Source organism: Egretta garzetta, unplaced genomic scaffold (assembly GCF_000687185.1).
Source record: "Egretta garzetta isolate BGI_Z169 unplaced genomic scaffold, ASM68718v1 scaffold87, whole genome shotgun sequence".
In the NCBI taxonomy this organism is placed as follows: domain Eukaryota; kingdom Metazoa; phylum Chordata; class Aves; order Pelecaniformes; family Ardeidae; genus Egretta; species Egretta garzetta.
This window is the reverse complement of record NW_009260286.1, coordinates 2940477-2959567: the sequence shown is the minus strand read 5'-3', so window position 1 is coordinate 2959567 and position 19091 is coordinate 2940477. Positions and strand designations below refer to the sequence as shown.

The 19091-nt window shown below is 41.2% G+C and overlaps 1 protein-coding gene across 1 annotated transcript in view; it reads right to left on the bottom strand.

Annotated features, from left to right (window-relative positions):
* The window catches only part of LDAH (lipid droplet associated hydrolase), a 130465-nt gene continuing 111374 nt past the window's right edge, over positions 1–19091 (bottom strand). The window contains exons 6-7 of the mRNA XM_009642527.2: positions 16024–16106; positions 1–2274 (exon numbers count right to left, since the gene is read on the bottom strand). Of these exons, the coding sequence (XP_009640822.1) occupies positions 2083–2274; positions 16024–16106 (275 nt within the window). The 3' untranslated portion in view covers positions 1–2082. The remainder of the gene's footprint in view (positions 2275–16023; positions 16107–19091) is intronic.

Below are 19091 nucleotides of genomic sequence, written 5' to 3'. Positions count from 1 at the left end.
GTGTACATATATACGTATATCCACATATGTGAACAGCCGTCCCCCCCTGCCTAGGGAGCACCTAGGCCAACAGATGCATTTAGCATCTGCCCTAAGGCCGTCGACAGGAATGCATGCCAACACCCAGGGGCTGTTTAAAACACACACAGACACATACAACGATGGATTTCTAAAGTGAGCACGAGAATTGTTTTGAACACGACTGAATATGGCCCCGTAAAAAGGAGGAAAGTCTCCAGTAAAACAGAATCGGTCGCGCGGGCACAGTCCCTTCACTTTGAACGTACCTGGTTCCTCCCCATGCTGCTGCAGCTGTGGTCTCGACATTTCTGCCTCAAGCATCAGTATCTGTTTCATGACGCGGCAGTGTATTCTGAAAATCCACTGGCTTAGTCTCAAAAGCTAAACCAGTTTCTGATGCAAAGAAGGTCACTTAAATCCACTGTCTGTCTGCAGGTTTGAAAACTAGTCCAAAATATCCAGAAACCAAATTTTATTACAAATTGCTCTAAGTATTAGTGAAGGATTCAAGGGGGATTTAGAGAGAAGTGGAAGGTGTGTATATACTTGTGTAAGAAAGGTAAGGATTAATCGGTCTTTCTGCGTCAGAGAATGTTCTCCAGTACCATTTCCACATCAAAACTGTTAATAAATCCTGTAAGTTAAATACTCAACGCATCATCTAAATTCATCTGTTTGCAAGGGCAGAACTTCCCCTGACCATATTCTGTAGTGGCTTTTTTATTTATAAATGTCTCTATGAACTCCACAGGGAGACTATTTCGCAGCTTCATGGCTAGAAAGCTTTTCCTGATTGCACTTGCCTCTGTTCCCCTTACTTACATGATTTTCCTTTCCAGCTATTGCCTGTAACTTCTTCTGTTATCACAACTGGTAGGATGTTTTTTTCTAGTTTTTTGCTATCTGTAAAGGAGAGGGATGAACAAGTGTGAGGGACAGTGTACTTGCCAGCAACGTGCTACAGCAAGGATCTGGTGCTCAGTAGTAACATCTCATGCCATTTCATGCCACTTCACGGGTGCAACCATGGCAGAGTAATAGCCATTTTCTCACAGTGGACTTATCTAATTTGTGGCTTGGCAGAAAGTCTCATACTTCAGTCCTCAGAGTAAAGAACTGAAATTTAGGCATGCATCAAAACTGCTCTGATTCTTTAAAGTGGCTGAGCAAGCACTGTTCTCATGGACTTCATTAGGAGAGCGAGGCCACCTGTAAGTAGTTACATACGGATTCTGCAATCCATTTTAACCTCTTAATACTGGCACTTTTGACCAGTGTCCTTTCCCTTCTCTACAGTCGATCGAAAAATGAAACACTTGGCCATGTTCCAGGTAAGAGCTCCACACGTATTCCCTCGCTGAGCACCCTCAGTTACCTTACGGTATTTTTAATACCCTGTGGAGTCCTGGCAGCACCCTAAACCCCTTCTGAGACTTGGAGAAACTGCGCACCTCATCTACACATCTCCCTTGTACTCAGCCCGACCTCTGATTGACCACCAACCCCATCTGACCTCGAGGAGACAACACGAGGGTTGTCCTGGGGCCTTGGGCTGCTCCGGCTGTCACACTCCAGGGTTACATGGACGATGAGACAGGTCTTTCACAGCATACCAGGATCCCCTGCCAGGATCCATCCACAGGGGGATTTTTATCCATACAGAGCAGCCTGGTATTTCTGTCTAAATCAGGCCGGCCGGGCTGCCCCAAACCCATCCCTGACAGTTCTCCAGCAGGTGAGTGAGGTGGTCGTAACCCAGGTACGCTTGTAGCCAGTGAATCCAGTATCAGTGTTGTCTAGAGTCCTAGCAGACAATAAATATTCCACCCTTCGCCAAGTCCTGCAGAGTCCTGAAGACACAGGATGAAGGTACATCACCACTGAATCAATAAAACTATACTTTGGACCAGCCAGTCTCTCTTTAACTTTCTCTAAAACATCTCAATAGAAAACAAGCCATAATCTATAATAAACAGAAAAAAATAGGACAGACTCTTTCACAAAAAATTACACGTTCACAAAATAATTACATCATTTTCTTGTTAATCACTGAATCTGTGTTTATAATTTGGTCAGATCATCCTGTAACCAGTCTGTAATCATGGCAGCCATCTCCTTGCTGGCATCTAGCACAAAGGCGTGGCGGAGCCCCTTCTCACAAAGTCGAATGTCCCCGTCTGGAAAATCCATTTTGATCTCATCGTAGTACTGCTGTGGACACCAGCTGTCTCCAGTTCCATAGTAAAAAATCAGCTAGAAATCAAAGCATATCAAATCATTAATTTGAAAAGTTACTGATGAAGCAACCAATATCCCAACAAAGAGCACTGAATTATTTGGAAATAAGTGATGCTTCATGACCCAAGATACGCTGTGAGGAACAGCAAATTGGTAGCTCTTGGTTGTTCCCAGGTCTGCTGTTACGAGGAAGCCAATTAAATGCTCTGTGACTCAGTTTCCTAAAACTGTGGAACACAGTACAGGCTTAACTCTGAAAAGAGAGATCTGCTGATGAAAGTCTGTCTGTCTTAAGAAATTTGTTACTATGGATCAAAATATGTAGTAGATGGAGTCCACCCCTAACCAGGCAAACTGCTGTGCTTTCCCTAGCTGTTAGCTGTTTTCTGTGTCAGCTTTCTAGCTACTTAATCAAATAGCAAAATTACCAGTAAACTTGATGCTATGTCCCGGCTGAGGGAGCTAACCATTATGGCTTTCTTCTGTATATAAATGAAGAGAAAGTAGGAGGCTACGGCACATTTGTAAGTAGCTCAGTCTTACTGGCATCTGTTAGGTGTGATCTCAAACTATGCGCTCGGATGGGGCCTTAGGTGGGAGGAGCACCTATTTTTCTTAACCTCGGTGTTAGAAGTAAACTAGAGGTGATTCACTTAGTCATGATAGAATAACAGCAATTATGGTCATGCTCAGAAGCAAAACTTTTTTTGTTTGGAGAATTTTATAATCATAGAATCTTAAAATCATAGAATTATAGAATAGTTTGGGTTGGAAGGGAGTTTAGAGATCGTCTAGTTCAACTCCCCTGCAATGGACATCTTCAACCAGATCAGGTTGCTCAGAGCCCCGTCCAGCCTGACCTTGAATGTTTCTAGGGACGGGGCATCTACCACCTCTCTGGGCAACCTGTGCCAGTGTTTCACCACCTTCATCATAAAAAATCTCTTCCTTGTACCTCGCCTGAATCGACACTCTTTTAGTTGAACTGCTACTCCTTGTCCTGTCGCAAGAGGCCCTACTAAAAAGTTTGTCCCCATCTTTCTTACAAGTCCCCCTTAAGTATTGAATGGCTGCAGCAAGGTGTCCCCAGAGCCTTCTCTTCCCCAAGCTGAACACCCCCAACTCTCTACCTTATCTTTGTGAAGTGCTGCACATGCAGAGCACAGGCATCTCCCGGAGATCAATGAGCAGTTTTCTACTGGGTTGTAATGTGAAACTAAAATTCTACCAGAGTCCATTTTGTTTGATCTTGCCCTAATAACGTTGTTCAATGACATACATGAAGCAGGTGCTACAGGGCCCACCTAAACACAAAAGTAATACATTCCAGGCAAATATCATATTCAGTGAAGTATCCTTTCTGTATTTTCCCCCATTCTCATCTCAGCTTTGCATGCTATGTCTCTGTTTCTAAATTTCTATAAAGTATTTGAAGGGAGAGTGGTTGTCTGGAGAGAGTAAAAACCTATGGATTTAAAACTATACAGGGACAAGATTAATGATGAGGACCCTTTATACTAAAATGCTTGAATGCAGGTACCAGAAGGATGTTGATTGCTCAACATATCACACACACAGCTTGGCCCAATCCCATTACTCTCATTTGTTTCATATTTCATTTCTGTACTTCAGTGAATAATTGAGCAATGCTAACATAAATTAAGGGACAAGAAGTTTTCCTTTCATCACAAAAATCTTCAATTCCATCATTTTTGTAGCCATGTGGAATATAAATAAATGCACCCACTGGGGCAGAGGTGGGCTAAGAGCCCAGACTGCATTTCACAAAATGTTACAAGATTTTGTCTAACTCACTTTTGTCTTGTTGAAGCATACCCAAATCTTGGACATTACTGACTCTTGGCTCTATGCAAAATATAATATCTCAGTTGCATAGACACCAACCCAAGTTATACTTCTACGTAAATGTAAAACATAGAACATAAACTATCCCATGTTCACAAACAGTATTGGTTTCCTTTGTCACTTACTAATTGCTGGAAACAAGGTATGCCATTTGCTTTAGCAGAAAATTTCTTTTGATCTTGCCTTTGATTCATAAATCACAGGATGTCACACTAGCAAAAATTCTTCAAAAAAGCCAATGTAAAATGGCCAGCTGCATCCAGGCCTTTTGAACGCCAAACATCTGACTGAATTATGTTTAACCCTGGGCTCTGTTACCAACAGATACAAAAATAAAGATTATGAAACTGAGAAAAAAAGAAATGGAGCAACTCCAGTTTAATGGATTAGTCCTTGAGATTATTAGATATTTTGCTAGGCTAGTCATAGACTCTCATCACACGATCATTTAGAAAAAGATGAAAAGTCATTTACACTTACAAAGGTGGATAAAATGCTTGGCTTAGTCTGCATGAACTGTGAAATGGGCTGTTCTCCAGGTAGGGCTGTAAACTTGAGAACTCACAGATTTGGAAATGCCTAAACAAAAGATTTATGTGCATTCTTAGCTTGCCTCTGGTATATCTGCATTACAGTTTAATCTTTCATTGCATGATCCAAAGGATCCTTGACTCATTCAATCCACTGACAGGGTGATGTTCAGCTGATGAGCTGCTATTTGATAGTATTTTTCATTTTAAATTCTGTGTGTGGTCTGAGGATTTATTTACTATGTATTTCATGCTTTACAGACAGAATTTATTTTCTTATGTATGTGCATTCCTCTTGCATGCACCACTACAGGATTTGCATGCTCACATTTATTAATGTAGTTTTGCAACACCTTAGTGGCCATTTTTATCTCCATTTTGTGGATGGGGAGCACAGAAATGGATGTCAAATTACATACATTCATTTGAAAGTATGCAGTGTAGTCTGAAACACCTAGAGCTGGTTTTCCAGTGTGCGTAACATTACACGGTATTGACTATGCTCAAAGCATAGCACTCCTGGACTTCATTTGCGGGTGCTCTGAAACAATGTCTATCCGTCTGTAAAACAGATTTCAAGGTCTTAAATGAGATATTCAGAAAAGTGAGGACAAACTGTGACCATCTATGAAAACTATTAATGATTTCACCAACAGCCCATTCTTGGAAGTGAAGTTTAGGTGCCTTTACCATGAAGCTATCAATTTTTACTTCGTATAGTTCCCTGTTCCTTCCAACTGGCATTTTACCACTTCTCCCACAAATGAAGTAGGAGTTCTGCATCCTGCTGTCTCCTTCATTACACAGCTCTTTTGGTTAATGAATGAGGAAAAAGGAAAAGCGATGTTTTAATGAAAAACCACAACTTAATGCATACATAAAAAGCGTCTCAATTAAGATTGGTGCCCCCTAACTTTGAAATGCTTGGTAATGCAATGGTTTTAGCAGAGCTTGTGTATACAGTCTGCTAGACATCAAGGGGGTAAACAAAAAAACAGTTATTTTACATGTGGCACCTACATGTATTGGCAACAGTGTTAGCACCTCTAGATCTGCTGCTTTAGGGCTCTGTCCCTTAAGGTAATGGTGTAATTGAAAGAAGTAGCACTGTCAGCTTCTGGCCAGGGGAACATGGGACACCTTCCTGCTGGGAAGCACAGAAATTAGTGATTTAGTTTGAATCTATCGTGTGTTCATGAAACAAATGTCACATTTGTCCAGATTTACCGTGCTTTGGTTTGCATCATGGAGTAGTCTCGGAGCGTATTGAACTCCTTCCAACTGAAACTAAGGCAAAGATGCTCTTCAGGATCACACTTAGTGAGCTCCAGTCACTAATGGACGTTCAGTCCATGGGACCAGACAAGTATTGGCTAAAGTAGTAACCCTCTGAGATACCTATACTGGGAACATCAGGTCCTCAACACTTGCTATTTACCTCTACAAATTCTCTTCTATTGTGGTGCTCCTGCTTTTAAGGCAGACATAGCCAAATGCACCTGCAGGAACAGGAACGATAAGATTTTTGAAATTTAGGTTCCATTCCAAGCAGAAAAGAGCAGAATATTTACCAACTACTGGCCTTGCTGTCTGGTTGTCCAGTCTTTCCAAGTATGACTTCTTCTGTCTTTGTGGCCTCAGGACTGCCCAACCCACCTTCAGCTCATTGTTTCAGCTCTATTCTTGTTACCTAGTCATCTCCAATTTCTACTACTTCTGCTTCTTATTCTAGTCCCACATTCTTGCCTTGCTGAGTTCAAATTTTAGTCTTCTGGTTTCTCCACCCCATTCTGACTCAATTCCAACCCTAGCTCCTTTTGCCCCCAGCAATCCTCCACTTTTTTATCAGTCTAGAATCTCCTCAAATTTCTATCTGTTGTTCTTAGTGTCAGGGTGGGGTTCAGTTCAGCATAGAAACATCTAAATACAGGTAACTGTATTGTGGTGTTTACATGTGTACCAGGCATCCAAATTCCCACCACAGAGTTGGGAAAGACACACTCAGCAAAGCCACAGGCTTAGAAAGCTGTTCAGCTGCAACAGCAGGTGCCTACTGTAAGGTGGGTGAAGCTGCACTTCAGGCTCTGCTAAGAACTCAGTTGCCTAAGTGTAGGTACTTACTGACATTTGAGATGCTCTAGATATCTGAGGCATATGCATGAGACTGGCAAGTATGACAGATATTATAGGAGCTTTCTGGCAAAACAGCTGGAGGGCAGATGGGGATATTCCACAGTGCCCAAAATTAAACCAGATGTCCCTATTTAAGGGCCAAATTCCACCCTGACTTCTTAAATAGATTTCCATTGACTCTAATGGGGTCATCTGCATCTTTAATGCCACTGCACCTGTAGATTCCTACAAGTAAACTCATAAAACACGATTCAGGTCCCAATAGATAAATATCTGGTAGTGTTAGGTTAATGGTTGGACTCAGTGATCTTAAGGTTCTTCTCCAACCTGCCTGATTCTATGATCTCATGCAACTTAAGCCTGATATGCTAGCATTATCTTGTTTGGTGTCCACTGCTGCTACAGGCAGCTCATGTACCTCACAGGCCAGCCTTGCTTGGGTAGCTCTAATCCACCACCTCATACAGCACCAGAAGCCTACCTTTGGCCAAACAAATGGAGCCTTTGGTTCTCCCTGCCTCCTCCTCCTCCTCCTCCTCCTCTCTGTTTACCCCTCCTCTCACTTGTTCCCTCTATCCTAGCTCAGCACATATCTCCTCTGCACTGGAATGAATAGCTTCCTTCTCCAAGCCAAGAATTTTTACCATGAGAAAACAATGCATTTTCCCCTGAGCCTTATTTGTAGATATTGCAGAACTCTTTGGACTGAAATAAAAAATTAAACAGTCAAGGTAGGATGCAGTTAAAGTCTGGGTACATTATAACCGACTAAGAACAGTTCTATAACAGGAAGACCTGGGGAACTTTATGTGATGCTGCACTTATTTTGTCTGCTGATTTTGTGTGCAGATGTTGGTGTGTGCCTTCTGCGTGTCTATGTGCGTATGCCTACAAATGTAAAACTTTAACATGCATATTTCTTAATTTGAAACTACCAACAGGACTCAGAATTGTTTTCAAAATACTTCCCTATTAATGGATTATGCAACAAAATCTAAAAGCAGGATTGCAATTAAGGTGTAAATTTTCAGTGATCCAGGTGGTGGTAGGGGACCTATGAACCCTGACAGATACTTGACTGTCATTTGTGGCATTGAGGGTGTCCCTTTGCATGACAAAAATGTCTGTGCTCTTTGACTACGCCACACACAGCCACAAAAAGTACAGATGTTAGGATGTTACCTATTTTCCTAATATATTAAGACAGATTAATTTTAGACATATTTAAACAGAAGTTTCCGGAATCCAAATGTTCTCATCTTCATTTTAACATCAGGAGCTTTGCTATTGCAGCATGCAGGCAGGCATAATTAACGAACCATGTGTAACCAGAGGCACATGGGATCTTCATTAATGGTAGGAAATACTGGCGTGCACTATAAGGTTTGCATGGGTCTGTAAGTACATGTTTTCCTGTGGACCGTGCATGGCTGTAAAGACATCCTGAGTCAGCACAACCACTGTACCAGCAGTGGAAAACAGCTGCCAACCTAAGCATTCAAAAATGGTGAGTCAGGCCCCCAAAATAATGAGACTAGCTTAAAAATAAACAGATTTACAAAACAATAAATAGAAGGTTCTTTCTATTTTTCTTCTGGGCTTAAACTTTTCAATATTTCAACTTTTTAACTTTTCTGTCATGAGGGCGAGAGGATTATCTTTTATTCTTTTGCAGTAATGAATGCTGAGACTTCCAGGTATTCCTGACTCAGAAGGGGAAATGGCAGCTACCACTGGACATGACAAAAACTCGCTATGATTCTTGATGCAATGCCCTGCTTGGTATGAATGACTAGAACATGTCCTCTTTCGGGATCTGATGATGAGGGCAGAGTAAAGGGGGTGTGGGTTATCTTCGCCGGCCATTTCAATACCGTGTTTGAAATAGTTACGCAATTTCTAAGTTTCAAATAGTTTTAAAGTTAACAGCAATGTTCTCCTAAGCTGTTTTACCATTAAAGTGCTCAGAAGTATTTTCAGCTTGAGCTTCTGTAAAATAAAACCCAAGTCAGAATAGGGCTTCATCAGCCTAGCACCCTGTAATATGGTATGTGTACTCAGACACTGCACGATGATGGCAGCTGCTAAGTAAACACCGAAAGAATCCGAGATTCGTATCAACAGGATGTTTACATTTTAAAGAGTTTCTAAGAAAATAATAAAGATTTCCTGCAGTTGACTCCATTGGCACTTCTTTCAGTATATATGACAGTTCACAGAAGTATAAATTACAGAGATGTTTCTTTTATGCTTCTTCTGTGGCTGTCATAGGTCAACACTGAAAAACAAATCAAAAAAGTTAAAAAATATTAATTGAGTTTCCTCTATCTCTCCGGAATTTGGTATGTGTTATAACAACTTTAGGATCTTATTACATCAGCAGGCACCGCTCCAGCTGATGGCAAAGAGCAAAGGACTGATGGCGCTGGCTATAAACCACCGGCACATATGCAATGGCAAGCAAGACCGTACCAGTGTCCTTGCTGAAATCTTCATCTTTGATACATTAACTTTTTATCAGAATTACTCCCACACACGGTCACCGGATGAGACAGCAGCTTCTCTCTGGGTGACATCTCTCAACAGTAACCAGAAAATCGTTTCATTTGCTCTTGGATCAAAACTAGTTTAAAAGGCGTTAGCCCAGAATGAATTTTAGCTTCAATCAAGGTTTATAAAAAATGACTTGGCTTCTCTGGAATTATGAAAGCGTCTCCACCTTATCCTGACAAAAGAATAGTATAAACGACATGGGAACAGACTGGTTTGGGACACTTTTTTTTTTTGTGGACTTGCTTCAGTTGTACTTTGGCTTTACTTTTCCCAGTTTCTGGGAAGAATTCAAAGAGCTGGTGGTGCCCCAGGAAGCCCTAAATGCTTTGGGATCTGATTCTCTGAGACACCATCTTTCTCCCTCTCGTGATCCTGCCATGGTTGAGATCAGCCAGTTTGATGGCAAGGTCTTTGGAAGTTGCTTCTCAGCTTGGTTTACCAGAACTGGGATTTCTCAACTTCCCAAGGGCAGTGGGAAGCCAAATGTTTTCTGTTTTGAGAGGAGGCAGTTGGCAATCTGGGGTACACAATGCTATTTTTAAACACTAACTTGTAGGGGTTGTAGTAGAGGTGTACTGGATAGTTCAAGTATTTGTGGTGATTTTGTTTAACATAAGGAACATGGCCAGTTTTGTTAAACCAACATGAACTACAAACAAAATCAACTTCCCTATCTGGGAAGGGAGTGGAGAAACATTTTACCTTCAGTGAAATTAAGATGCAAAACCTGAGCCAGAGCCAGGCGGAATGGCCATTTTGCACATGATCCAAGATGTGTTACTCCTCTCCCCACTGTTGGGTAGGGTGTCCTACCAAACGGGCAGGGAGCAGGCTCCCTGTTTTCATGCCTTTGGCAGTGTTAACTGGAAATTGGGTAAATCGAGGAAGGGGAAAGGGCTTCTGTCTAACTTTGCTGCACTTTGTTAGCAATGCTACTGGCAGCTCTGCACATAGACCCCAGAGATCAAGTGAGGCCGCTTCCATTTCCACTTTCTCACAGATAAAACAAAGGGTCTAACTCAATGCAAAGCAAAAATGTGCTTTTAAAAAGGATGCACCAACAAACCCGGGCGATTAACTTATTTATACTATCTATGTTACTTTTAAAGACTTAAAAGCATTTTGAGGGTATATACTTAGAAGTGTCAGGAACATGAATATTTCAGAAGTCAAGTCCATATAAATACCAAAATAAAAACAAACAGACCCGAAACCACTATTTAAGCAATACTATTACTGGGCCAGATTCTTCCAACTGTAATTACTGCAAACAGTACTTTCCCTCTGAGTATCAGCCTGACACTGTTTACGTTCAGTGGGACTTTATTGAAGGTAAATCAGTCAGACCTCTCTTGCAAGAGCAGTATCAGCATCTGGCTGTAAATGGCAATTTTGTTCACTGTCGTACAATGAGCTCGGTGGCAGAGGGAGGGGAGGTAAGCATTGGAAAGCAAGGGTTGGATGGTAACTTAAGAATACTTAAGAAAGTATTCTTCAGAAGGCTGGGGAAATATTGCTGTCTTTGCTCACTCTGCCTAGCACATACACCTTATACCCATCCCCGAAATCCTGGAAATCCATGTCATCGTTTCTTTATTAGAATACCACACAGCATGAACGAAGGTAACAGGAGCTCAGTTAGAGAAAAAGGGAAGTATCGCAGGTAAGTATATTGTAGTCCACTGAACTTTTTGAATGCTCACTGGGATTCTTTTCCACTGAGGGGAGAAACTGCTGATCCCTGATTAGGCATTCTAGGTGCTTCAAAGAGAAGATTGTTTTTGTGGTTAAATGACAGAGGCACCAAAATCCCCAAGCACATGTGCAACTTCCCTAACTTCAACTCCGCACCTCCAGGGAGCGCAGGCCAAAAAGGATGTGAGACCAGCCAAAAAAGAGGTGTTCTTGGCTCAGGAGAGCACTTTGCACCTATTCAGAAAAAGTGTTTGGAAGGTTTTTCACAAATGTAGGCAAGCAACTCACTCGGGCTGCGGGCAGGCAAAGTATTTGTAGTATTCTTTTAACCACTTCTCTCCAGATCATGCTCCTCTCACTGGGAATAATTACTAAACCCCTGTGGATGCCTACAGAGACTCAAACAAAAAACACTGGGCAACATCAAAACAGCTGCTTCAGGGGTCAGAATAGTTCTTGGTTGCTCAGTTTTAAAAGTTTTCTCTAGCAAAGACAGCTTTTCAAAAGAGAAACCTAGCACTTTTCTGTGGAAAGGAAATACTTCATTTTTGCAATTTTTTCCTCTAAATCTCTGCATATCGCTGTTTAGTTGACACTCCTGGAAAGCACATTTTCTGTGGTATTACTGATGTGCTATAGACTTGTATTACTTTAAATTCTAAATACACCATTGAAATAAGCAGGAAGTGGTAAACATATTTTATTAATTTAATTTTTTCAAAACTTATTTTTTTCCCCACCTAACCATCTATATATGGGTGGTTATAAGCCACCCACAATAGAGGCTTCCTCAATCTGATCGAAAATAGTTTCATGTGTCCATAAACTTCCAGTTCATACTTTTCCCCATTTGATTAGAAATTATTCTTCCCAGACAACAGAATTTTTTTTTCATCTTTGTATCTCTACTTCAGATGTTTCCTGCCTTTTTCCTTACACAATTGATCTATCTGCTACACCAGACCACTGGCAAAACTAAACTCAAGGAGCATATAAACTTTCTTTGGTTTAACACTTTAACCAAAAGAATCGTAATTCTCAGTTGCTGGAGGAGATGATTTATGGTCTTAAGAAATTAGGAACCACTACAGTAAGTTCCCTTCCAAACTGATTCAAGACTTCCTGAAGTCTTATTGATTTAGATGGGCTTTGGAGCAGATTCTACACTTAAAAATAGGACTACTGTGTATTACACGCAAGGAATGAGCAAAATATATCTCAATGAATATAAAATCTGAGGGGTGTTTTTTTTTAAGCAAAATTCCCTCTGTAAGCCCACTAGTTTTAACCTTTAATGCAATATCTTCTTGGTTACAACAGGGTTGTAAGTTTACTTGACAGAAAAAGAGTCAATAAGGCTAAGTCTTAAAGCAGTCGATGTGGCATGATGCAGACTTAAAAAGTTAAGTATTGGAGAGAGCCTCTATATGGGAATATCGTTGTCCACCACAGGCATGCTAGTGAATACCCAGCATAACCATTTTTCCCCTTTGCTTTTAAATGTTCATTCTATTTGTAAAAGCTCCATGATGCTCAGTGCTGATCCATCTTTTAAGAATAGGGAATGACACCCACTTCCTTTTGTGCAAGAATGACAATAAACTTCCTCTAGTACAGTAGTATCTTTGCCTCCAGTTTCTGTTAGGAAAGGGAGTTGGTGTTATTGCAGTGACAGAACGTCGCTCAGCTGGCTTAGACACAACCAGCTAATGATAATTAACCATCAGAGCTGAGCAAATCTTCTATGTCTCCTCTACTTTATTTTTTTGGATTTTGTGCTACATTAGAATCCCCTGTGTCATTGCAATAAGAAGCCTACATTCATGTCCTGCTCGATCCAGACTGATAGCTTTAGAGCCAATATTATAAATGCTCTCATATATTACTTTGTTAGAAGACAGGTCTCCATCCTCCTCATACAGTTTCACTGCTATTTAACGTGCATAACTTCTGTCTTTAGAAGATTATAAGTGAAATATCTCACTTAATTATCCAAACAATATTCCAGCTCCCATTCTTTCAACATAAATCTGGGCAATTAGCATTGTTAGACTAAGAATCTGGGGTCTGGAGGTAAAAATTCTCCTGGTCCCTAACTAGTAATAATTATAGTTAAACCTGAGCATGGAAAGATTGGAATAATTTAGTGTCTCTTCTTCCTTCTTCTTCAGATCACAGAATGCAAATAAGATCCAGAAATAACTTTTCTATTCCACAGCAGCTGGCAAAGTCAGGTGTTAAGATTGGCTTTTAGCATATGATCACAGTGACTACTAAACAGTATAAATTTTTTGAAGTGACAGCTTGCCAGTTCTATAGCAACTTGCACTATAGTTCCTGTTTTTATAAACTTCCAACCTTTATAAGTTAAAGCCATTTTTATTGTCAATACGCTTCAAATTTAACACAATGCCAACTCAAAAATTTTTCCTTAATTCTTACATTCCCAGAAATTACTAGAAGGTGAAAAAAGAGAAGCATTTAGCTTCATTTTTAGACCTGCTTTTTCTTCGGTTTGCCAACTGCTTATAAGCTTGCTTCAGCTTTTTGTTTTCTTGAGTATGTTTGCCACTTTAAAAGTATGAGCACATAGAAGAATCAATAAAAGAAAGTTAACACAGGTTTTAAAAAGCTCCTGCCTGCCAAGGCCAAGCTTAGATTGACAGAGTCAACAAAAGCACAAATGAAGCAGACTAGGACACCTGCAAATTCTTACTGTTGGCTATGGGCCTTCATTCAGTACAAGAAATCAGTATTTTTGTAATGTGAAGCATCTGAGTAGATCACCTGAAGTCACTGGAGCTGCAGCTGACTGTCACCACTATTGTCCTCATCCAGCGAAGCTTTTATGCTTAACTTCAAGCACGTGTGATTGTGATTAAAATTTCCAAAAGCACCTGAAGTCCTGATCCTGCAAACTCTTTGCTTTTGTACCCTGACTAACACGGTAACCTGCAGAGTCTTACCCTCAGCTTCAGGGCACTAGCAGGCCTGAACAGCCTCACCCGGGACCCTGATGCACACTCTTGTGCCCATAGGTCCAGGGTCTCCATCTCTGTCCTTTGCCTTTAGTCTCTGCCTCTCAAGCTATGTTGTAGGAGTATCTGTCTCCAGCCCTGGCCCTGGCCCTGTGTCCTAGACTGACATTGGACCTACACTGTACATAGGCTGTCACCTGGATGGATCCCACCTTGCAGAGTGCTTTCCACCATGTCTTTGGCCATATCTCCTGGATGGACTTTGGACTCATGTTGTAGCCTTGTCTCTAGTCCTGTCTCTGGCCCTGTTTCCTTTTCTCCCAACTGGATTCTCTGGAGGGATGCTGGACCTGGTTCATTGCTTTGCCTTGTCTGGGGCAGTTGATAGACCCTGTTACCTTGCCCTGCTTGGGTGCTGTGGAACTAGACCCTGCGTGGTGAGGGCATTGCCTGTGCTGGGGTCACCCTCGGCTCACGGCTCCTTTTCCCTCAAGGAACAGGCAGACCCTGCAGCTCCCTGACTCTTGGAGAGGTGATTCAGTCAGTAAAATCAACCATTTTCCTTGAGTTCATTGGGCTTTGGATCAGTCCATGGAAAGTTTTGTTTAAGACGAGAATATTTGCAGTCTGCAAGATCAGCCCTTCAGTTGCTTCACTGAGATTCTCCCTGAAGTGCAGGAGAACTTCGAATGCTCTGCAATAAAAATGTGAAAAACCAGGCATGCCTAATGCAGTGTCGTGTTGCTTGTTGACATGGGCTATTTCAATGCCTTTAAAAAAGCTAGAACTGAAACATCTGAACATACCTTTCAAAGTACAGAAAAGGCAAATGGGATAAGCAAAAAAAATAAATCAATTTTCAGACAGAAAAAAAAAGACAGACTGATTTATGAAGTGAACTTTGTACCATATCTATTTACAAGGCACAAAATAATCTTACAGAGATCTAGGACCTCTGTCCTAGAAAATTCCATTCTCCAAGGAAAATCTCTGCCAGTGCAAAGTGCTGGAATCATTCTTCCAGCAAAAAGACAGGGATGATACAAAAAAATGGAGGGAAGGAAGGGGACACAGTAGAATAATATGTTATATTGATTATCTACTCACAGAGAGGCTACACCAATAATATTTATTAAATGTGACAGTTTTCTGGCTCATAAGCCATCCAGAATTGTCTGACCATGGCCACACTATTAAATTCTCTCAGTCTCCAAAACAGGGTGACCACATCAAAACTCCAGTTAGGAACAGTTTAAGCCTATGCCAACCCCTGAACCATGCCTGGGAATTGACTGGGAGAATGCTACCGGTCCAGACCAAAACCGTACCAGGATCTCTTTCAACAATAAATCCGTATGGACAAGAAAGTGCACTGCAGGAGAAAGGTCCGCAAAACTACTTCATTTACTTGTACAGCAGTAGCTCCAGTCTCCGAGGAACGCACTTTCTCCATCTTTCTCTTATGCTACAGTTGAATGGCTGAAACTGTGGAGCCATAATAATTTTGCTGACTCCTCTCTATGTTGTTTTGATGCCATGGAGAAATCAAGCCTGCGGAATCCCATGATATTAACTGACACCACACAACACAGATGGTCCATGTTCTGCTTGACCTGTCCAGCAGCAAAGTCAGAGGATTTGGTCCATCAGCCCGCCCTCACATCCTGGCTGGCCATCTGCCTGTCTGATCAGAACCCAGGTAACTCCTGGCCTCACTGGGAACCACATCTCAGGCTTAGCCAGAACACAGACTCCTTCTCCACCAAGGAAAACATGCCAGATGGGATACTACAACCGATAGTGGTGAATGCTACATCTACAAAGGTGTGGATCAATGACACTTTAATGATCAGTGACCCCTTTAACAGCTTCTCCAAAGTCAACGGAATGACACCAACATAAAAGCAGAATCAAGCCTGCTGAAATTCTGGTTTTGCACAGATATAACTGTATGCAACATTTCCTCATATGTGGGCTTCTCATGAAAACTCTGAGGATTAAACAGTTACCTTCTTTAAATTTTGCTTTATGGTTGTACTGTCTCTCTCCACAACCTTCATCATTTCTTGGCTTGCCATATACAAGATGTTGGCTGCAGAAAAAGAAACATTCAATAATGTAATTTCATTGGAAATGTTTTACAAAGAATAATACAAACCCAACCCTGCAAAAAGGTAAGGCACCTAGAGCAGTCATCATCTTGATAACCCCACTGAAAAGAACCCCACTGACAGAAATGGCAGAATTTATTGCAACTAACTGAATTACCAAAAAGGCATAGAGACTAAATTAAGTCACCCCCCATTAATTAATTCCATAAATAATGGAAAAGGAAAGGCCCTTTTGGAACACAGCTCCATCTGTCTTACAGACTGCATCAGCCCATGGTGATGACTCTCTCTCTACTGACTAGTGAAGGAACTTTGATGACTACCTTTCACTATATACTTTTAGACAGGTAAAGGTAAGCATGATAAAACACCCATGAAGTGTTCACAGAAGTGGGCTTTTAAATGCAAAGCATTCATTAAAAGGCACTATTAATCAACAAACTATGAAATTATTGACATTTCAATATGCAAGTCATTCAAATATTCAACATAACACATAATAAAAACAATGGCAAATACAAGCATTGCTGTAAACTGCAGAGCTGCATAATATTGATGGTACTTACCCAGACAGGACTGGACTGGACACTAAATGTCTAAGCCTAACCTTTCTGGAATGTAAAGTATTAAAAATGGCTCTGTGCAATTTATTGTGAGTTGGTCTGCAAGATACCATCTCAGAGACAAAAATGATTGAGTCTAAAGTTTGGCCACCTAATTAAAAGCAGTCTAATTTTATGAGGTGTTGAGTTCCAGCAGGTGCCATGTATGTTAGGCAGCAGTGGGAACTAAGCACTTCTGAAATGTGGGTCAGTTTGCCTGGATGCCTAAATATTCATAAATCTAAACATTTTGACACAGAAGGATCATACTGTGTCCACCTAGCCTGGCTTCTATTAAAAAAGAACCTGCAGCAGCTCAGCAAGAAATTTCAGTGCTCGGTCCTAAACGTGGCTTTGAACAAGCACACACCTGTTAGATGATGAGTTTTGCTGCTAGGATAAACCTCATATATCCAAGTCCAGAATCAAGAGTTGCTACATGACCATCAATGTTGCATTATGTCTGCAGAAAGTGAGAGGTCCTCCAAAGGGTGTTCACACTTACACAGTTTTAATAGGGGCTATCCATTTCTGACATCAGTGAAGAAATGTGCAGATATCACTAAAGAATTAGCACTTTTACCATTTTTTTCTGCCCAGTCAGCTTACTGTGCTAATAAAATGGCCAAGCCCCTCCTGTTCTCATAATCTGAAGCCTCTATGCTTGTTGGATCATAGAGACATTCATAACCTAGATGTGGCACTGAAGGGCAATATTCTTCTCCTTTCTCACCAGTTTGCAAAACCAATGGAAGACCCCGAATGGCTAAAGTATCGTAAAGCATTTTGATTTCAGGTCCTAGAATGACTGAAAGTATTCTGAAATACCAAATCCTCTCATGAAAAAAAGGAGAAAACGGAAAGACCCTGACAATTTTTTAAACTTGAACCAATGAAGTTTTGTGCACAAATAGTTAATGACAGTGCTGGATCTGATACTGCCCTGAGGCGGGAGTAATACATTCTCACAATGTGTGATAGGGGAGGAAATGGCAATCACATAGGTCTTTGGTGGTGACCAAAACATGGGAGTTGGCTGAATTCCAGCAGTGCTCTCAGGAAACGGAACGCCACCAGAAATGAGTGATGGCTCCAGAGATCAAAAGTTGAAAGACAAAGCCAGTGCTCTCAAGTGGAAAAAAAAAAAAAAATCCTAGAAAGTATCTACTTCTGAGCCAGCCAAAGAAGATGCTATTCAGTTATATGCTTGCAGAGCTCTGTCTTTTTCAATTAAACATTGAACGCAGCTAGAGCAAGTGCTTCCTTTCCTAGACAAGATGCAAGGGTTGCAGGTGTCACATCATAGAGACAATCCAGCAAATCTGCTGATCCCATCGTATTCCATTGGGCAAAGGGGTCTCCATGCAGTTTTGTGTCTAGCAACTCAGTCATCTAATCCTGTGGTGCAGCTGGCAAAAGTCTGTCCATCTACAGCACTGTTAAGTTCATGCCCTGACATCGGTCATCTTTTTCTCAATTCAGCTCCAAACACTGATGCATTACACGTTTTTGGTTTTAGAAGGACGCACATCTTAGAATGCACCTTCAAAAATCATCTAGGAAAACCTTAAATGAGAGGTATGAAAGACAATGAGGAGTTCCATAGGTGTTTCATTAATTTCAGATTGATTCCTGTTTCTAATATGACAAATATGACTTTAATGCTCAAAACTCCTACCTATAAATGAAGCTGTCTGTCAGAAGCACTGCTCTGTGTCAGAAGGAAAGGCAGAATGTGGAGAGCCGCCTTGCTACTCTAGGTGCTGGTCCTTCAGGTGATGGATGTGACTTACTATGGATTTACAACATTTCACAAGGTACTAAGTGCAAGAGCCTGGATTTGGCAGGGTATCTGTGGCCATAGCACTTGTACCCATCCCATTATATGAGGATTTTAGCATGCCAGGCCTTTTACTTTCCAGTCCAGAATAAGGTTCTTGTTAGTAGGACATGGTGGATAGCCTACCTACAGTCAGAACTTTTGCCATTAACTTGCAGCATCAGCAGTGGATGGTAGGCAGGGATGAAAATACTGGTGGCCATCAGTGCAGAACTAGACACATACCAGTTCATTCAGCTTTACTGGGATTCTGCAGGCAGCTCTCCACCTTCAGTTCAGTCATACAGCAAAAGTGGGAACAGTAAATACTCCCCTGCTCCCCTTCTCCCACCTTACTGGTTTCTTTGTCCTACCTCTTGCTCTTGGTCGGTTCTGCTCATATTTCTGAGTTGCTCGTGTGTTTTTTGCAGTAAGAAATAAGAAATGAAGTAGAATTCACATACTTTGTAAACTTAGGTTAGTCATAAAGAGCCTAAAAGTAAAATTCTAAGACAGCAAAGGCAGTAAGGATGGTACTTTAAAAG